The sequence below is a fragment of the Caloenas nicobarica genome, chromosome 27 (genome assembly GCF_036013445.1).
Source record: "Caloenas nicobarica isolate bCalNic1 chromosome 27, bCalNic1.hap1, whole genome shotgun sequence".
NCBI lineage: Eukaryota > Metazoa > Chordata > Aves > Columbiformes > Columbidae > Caloenas > Caloenas nicobarica.
This window is the reverse complement of record NC_088271.1, coordinates 4457659-4462762: the sequence shown is the minus strand read 5'-3', so window position 1 is coordinate 4462762 and position 5104 is coordinate 4457659. Positions and strand designations below refer to the sequence as shown.

The 5104-nt window shown below is 54.9% G+C and overlaps 1 protein-coding gene across 2 annotated transcripts; it reads left to right on the top strand.

Moving 5' to 3' along the window:
* Positions 1-860: 860 nt before the first annotated feature.
* On the top strand, positions 861-4266 carry LOC135999143 (C-type lectin domain family 2 member D-like). Of its 2 annotated transcripts, XM_065652658.1 has the most exons (6): positions 861-1072; positions 1649-1780; positions 2187-2279; positions 2381-2565; positions 2685-2788; positions 3223-4266. In XM_065652658.1, exons 2-6 carry the CDS (start codon positions 1747-1749, stop codon positions 3377-3379), a joined length of 573 nt encoding a protein of 190 aa, XP_065508730.1. In that variant the 5' UTR covers positions 861-1072; positions 1649-1746; the 3' UTR covers positions 3380-4266. The 2 variants fall into 2 exon arrangements, with proteins under 2 accessions (XP_065508730.1, XP_065508729.1); XM_065652657.1 differs by lacking the exon at positions 861-1072 and having other exon boundaries at positions 1523-1780.
* The last annotated feature ends 838 nt before the right edge of the window (positions 4267-5104 follow it).

The following is a 5104-nucleotide window of genomic DNA, read 5'->3' as shown; positions in this document are numbered from 1 at the left end:
GCTGCCGGCGCGCGCCCTGCGACACTTCCGCCCGCCCCGCGCAGGCGCCGGCAGCGCCGGGGCCCGTCCTGCCGAGGGGCGCGTGGCGGCGCGCACGTCCGAGCGCACCCAGAGGTAGCGGGTTCGCGTCCCGGCCGCGGCGCAGCGCTGGCGGAGCGAGTTTCGGGGGGACAGGCGGTGGCCGCGTTCCCAGGAACTCCTCAGCGGGGCCCTTGGGACAGCCCGCTGGGCTTCGCCGCTCTCTGGCCGGGGGTAGTGAGTGCAAAGAAGCCAAACCATCCCAGGTGCAAAGAGTGATGTGTGGGGAAAGGGGCACATGGTCAAAATCCCAAAAATGAAACACACGTGCACACCCACCCTTGTGCACACTGTACCCATCCCTTTCTGCCCGGGGGGCAGGATTAAAAAGAAATAAAGAAATCCCAAAGTAAACACGCAGCAAGTGAACTGCCACGAGGCAGCGCCTGGTCCAGAGCCCAAGGAGGGCGAACACCCAAACCCCAGTTTGCTGATCCGAGGAGGGGGACAGGGGACATGGACATGGGGGTGGCTGCAAGTCTAAGCCACAGCTGCCACATCGGGGTGACGGGGAGGAGATAAGAGCATCTCTCTATAGAATAAACCTCCAAAAATAGCATAAAGCTCCCAGAACAGTTTCCCCAGCTCAGAGCGAGCTGCGCAGCTCGGCGGGACTGCGCCAGGGTGCTGTGCGGTCTGAGCTGGATGCCTGAGGCTGGATGGACTGGGAGCACTGGGAAGGGCCGTTTGCAGCAGCCCTGGTGTCACGTAGCCACGTCGCTGCTCTCGCAGGGGACACGGGGAGGTTTGTTCACCCACCAGCCAGGTCGGGTTCGTCCCTAACAGCCCCACGGCTGCTTTCAGCTGCTTCTGGGGGGGATCAGGACTTGGGGGGCCCCAAGAGCCCCGTAACGCAGCCTTGGATGAGGGAACACACCCCTGTGCAGAAATGGGACATCCCCAGCTCCTCCTCCTGCCTGGAGCGTCTCCTACCACGATCAAAACACGAAATTTCTGCCAAAAAGAAGAGAAGAGAAACCAGCGTCTTTATCAGGTACAACCCCTCCTCCCCAGCACCACTTGCCCTTTCTTGATGATTTCTCTGCAGTTATGCTGTGGGTGGGGGAAATGTGGTATCACCATCCCACTGTTGAGCCTATAAATAGTTTCGTTTGCTGCCTTTGGCACCCGCAGTAGCTTTGGTGACGTGTTTGCGGCTCATTTTTTGCGCTTACTGTGAAAAGGAACCCGCGTATTTCACGTGGGGAAGAGGCCTTGGCTGGGGAAGCGGCAAATATTCATTTGTAGGGACGGCAGGTGGGATCTGTCGCCTGGAAATCAGCCGTGTCGCTGTCATGGCCGGTGGGTACAAAAATGCTGACGATGGGCAGCGGTAGCTGCGGCGTGGGGGATGTTTTTGAGCTGATGCCGTCTCTGCTGCCCACCCTCCCCTGTTGTTTCTTTTCTTGCTGGAATTCACTGAAGCACCCCGGCAAAGCCCCGGGCGGAGCAGGACCGGTGGAGCTGCGGGACACGCTCGTCCCCAGAGGGTCCGTCTGTCCCCTCCGCACACCAGGGATGGCAGAAGCTCTTAGTGGTGCAGGTACTTGAGCACCATCCCCTTTCCCAGAGGCTTTAAGAGCCGCCCTGGAGACGAGGGGGTGATTTCTGTGCTGGGGGACGGCGCTCAGATGGGTTTGAAGGACCATCCACCCGACGGCTGTAACGATGCTGCCGCAGCAGAGAGCAGAGCAAAGGACCAGTGAGCACCAGCCTTGTTATGGGGACACTGGGAGGTTGTGGCTGGGCCGAGTGTGACGTGGGCAGCTAAAATTTAGGTTAAAATAGCTGGGGAGAGGGGCAGGAGGAGGATGGAAGTAAAGCTGTTTGCAAGCTGCGGGAGGCACAGGGTGGCCCAAACGGTGGGTCTGGGGGACGGTGCCCATCTCTTGTGGTTGGGGTGGGATGGAGAGGATTCAGTGAGGTCAGACAGCCCTAAAAATCCTGGAGACTGATGAAAGCACTGGGATGCACCCCTGAACTGAGCCTGCACCCCACTGTACCCCCCATGTGCTTTGTGGCCGTATTTAAAGGCGCCGAGTGGGAAACACAAGAGCTGCGGGAGCTGGGGCTGCTCTTCGTGTCTCTTCCATGTGGTTTGTACCCAGGTTTTAGTCGTAAGTGCATTAAGGATCAAAAGGTCCCCATCGGGGTCACCGTGGTCGTAGCCGTGTTCCTTCTCACCATCATCGCGCTGGCGGGTAAGTGCCTGAGGATGGAGGTGCCAACCCCCACAGTCTTCCCCTCCCCTGGAGAAAACCCACCAGGTTGAGTCACCAGGATGTGTTCTGCTTCTTTCCAGTTAAGAGATGCCCGTCCTGTCCATCCTGCCCCTCTCGCGTCCTTCCCGGCTGCCTGGAAAATGGCATTGGATACAGGGAAAAGTGCTTTTACTTTATTGAGGATGAAGCGGAGTGGAACAGGAGTCAGAGCTCGTGCATTTCTCTCGGAGCACATTTGGCCACCATTGACAGCTGGGAGGAGCTGGTAATTGGGAAATTCCTGAGAACCGGTGTGTCAGCGGCTGTTGCCAAGACAATTTGGGATTCCCCTGGAGAGCAAAACATGAAGATACATATCTGATGTTGATTTTTTTCCCACTCTAGCGTTTCCTCTTGCGCTATGGGCGTTCCTCGCACTACTGGGTAGGTCTGCAAAGGGAAGACTCTGGACCTTGGAAATGGGTCAACGGGTCTCTCTCCAACAACTCGTACGTCCCTTCTTCTTTGGAGAACATAACCATGTCCTGGGCTGGGCTGGGTTGGAAATTGAATGCCAGACGACACATATATATTTTATATATATATATAAAAATATATTGAGGTGAGAGCAATTAAGCACGACTTTTCTTGCTTGAGCTGAAGCGCTTGGACCAGAGTCTGTGGATTTGTGGGATGCAGATGCTGGCGGGGGGTTAAGGGCACCCCTGGATGAACCCTCCTGGGGTCACACAACTGACACTATTCCCTCCTTTGTGGAGGGCCAGGCAGGTTTTGTTCTTCATGGGGCATTTTCTGTGCTGGGAAGGGTGTTCCCTGCTCCTCACATGCTGTTACCCCGTCTGGGAGATGCTCAGCCGCCAATCTGAGGGTGACGGCAGCCCGTTTGCTTCCCTTTGAGTTTTCCTTTTGCTCTTTGATGCAGGTTTGATGTCCGGGGAAAGGGACAATGTGCCTATATCAACCAGGATGGGATCAGCAGCGACTGGTGCTCCCAGATGAAATTCTCTGTCTGCAGCCACCTGCAAAAGCGGCCCAGCACCATTCAGAAGGATTCAGAAATTCTTCCCAATTTCACCTGAAATTGCCCCCTCGGCAGAGGGGGTCAACCACAAGCTACTATTAACCCTACACGACGTGTTAGCCAGTGTCGCGATGATATAAATTCATTTTAATTTTAGGTTACAAAAGCAAAACTCCTGACAACGGTGACACAAAGCTGAGACCAAAGAATCCTCACTTTGAATTTGACCGCAAGTGTCTTTCCAGCGTTTGCAGTTGTGGGGAGACTCGGGAACAATCAAGGGGTTTGGAAAACTCCCTGCTTTGCTGCTGCCGCACCGCGAAGCTCAGTCCTGCTGGTTTTCCTGAATTCATTGTTGTTGTGTGTTTTGGATTTGGTTTTTTTCTGGATTTGGAGGATCTGGAGGCAAGGGGCAGAAATACAAAGTGGAGACGCCAACCTCAGCAAGGAGCCCCCACCCGCTGCTCTGGGATGTGTTTTGGCATCCTGGTGAATTACTCAACACTGAATTTGTCCTGGTTTTCCTGTGTCATTTCTTCTGGCTCATATCTCTGTGGCTTTTTTCTGGCAAATCCAGTGTAATGGAGTGCTGCAGCTGTGGGAACGCAGCTGACCCCTCCAAATCGCAGCACAAGCGTTCGCCTCGACGGGACCCTGCACCGGAGACCTGGAGAGCACCGGGACGGCAATCAGCCTGGCGTCGTGCACTCGGACACTGTGTTTCCAGTGACAATATTTATCTCTTTAGGGTATTTTCCCCCACAACACCTGAACCGGTACAGCCACTGTCAGCTCAGCTGAAGTAGCACCCGTTTGCCTCTTGTTTTCCAACTATTGGGGAAGCAGAACTGTTGGTAAACCTCTGCTCACCCCAAAAAATAATTTCCCCTCCCCACACACCCATGTGTGTACTAATAAATTAAAAAAAGGCTGTTTCCCACAGAGCTAATAAATATATACATGCGTTACTGTGGCTCTGACAGCACCTCTGCGTGAAATATGTTACAGCTGGGGCAAAAATCGTGCTGAAATTTCCCCATTTTTGCACTTTGCATTTGAGTATATAATAGGAATAAGGGTTTAATTGCTTTTTTTTCCCCTCTCTTCTCCCTGTTTTGCAGCTGGGCTGCAGACACTGAACCCCTCTTGCTCTGGTTTATATTTGCTCCTATGAGCGTCGCTGCCGCCTCCAGGGGGATTTTGGGAGCAGCCGGGTCTGTGCTGAGCATCGAGCTGGGAAATATTTCCCCTGGGATGGGGTTATTGGAACTTGCTGGTGAACCGGAGTGAGGGGCACTCACAAGGCTTCTTGTAACGCGGATCCATCCCACCAGCTCCACTCCTGCCCGCGCGTCTGGTTGATGCTCAGCCCCATCCAGGCTCCGGAGGTCTTTCTGCTCATCTCCCCGATGACAGCCTGGGAGAGGAGAAGAGACTCAGAGCTGATCGCATGGCAAAGAGACCTGATCCCGCCCATGAGGGTCTGTTCTGGGATGAGCCTGGCACATCCCAGTTGCAGACTGGGGGCTGGAGGGGTTGGTGGGTGCTTTGGGAGAGATGGGAGTGTGGTCTGGAGGTGATGGGCAGGGCTGGAGACATTCAAACCCGCCTGGACACAATGCTGTGTGATCTGCTCTGGTGACCCTGTGTCAGCAGGTGGATTGGACTGGATGATCTCCCGAGGTCCCTTCAACCCCAACCAGCCTGGGATGCTCTGTGTATGATTCGGTGAAGCAGTGTTTTTTGGGGTGACAGAGGAGCCTGGAAGCTCATTTCTGTATTT

Bases quoted from the DNA above. Each gene is read 5' to 3' on its own strand.
- LOC135999143 (XM_065652658.1), top strand. From the start codon at position 1,747: ATGCTGCCGCAGCAGAGAGCAGAGCAAAGGACCA. The intron at 2,566-2,684 runs GTAATTGGGAAA...TTCCCACTCTAG, and splicing joins TTGACAGCTGGGAGGAGCTG to CGTTTCCTCTTGCGCTATGG. The intron at 2,789-3,222 runs GTACGTCCCTTC...TCTTTGATGCAG, and splicing joins GGGTCTCTCTCCAACAACTC to GTTTGATGTCCGGGGAAAGG.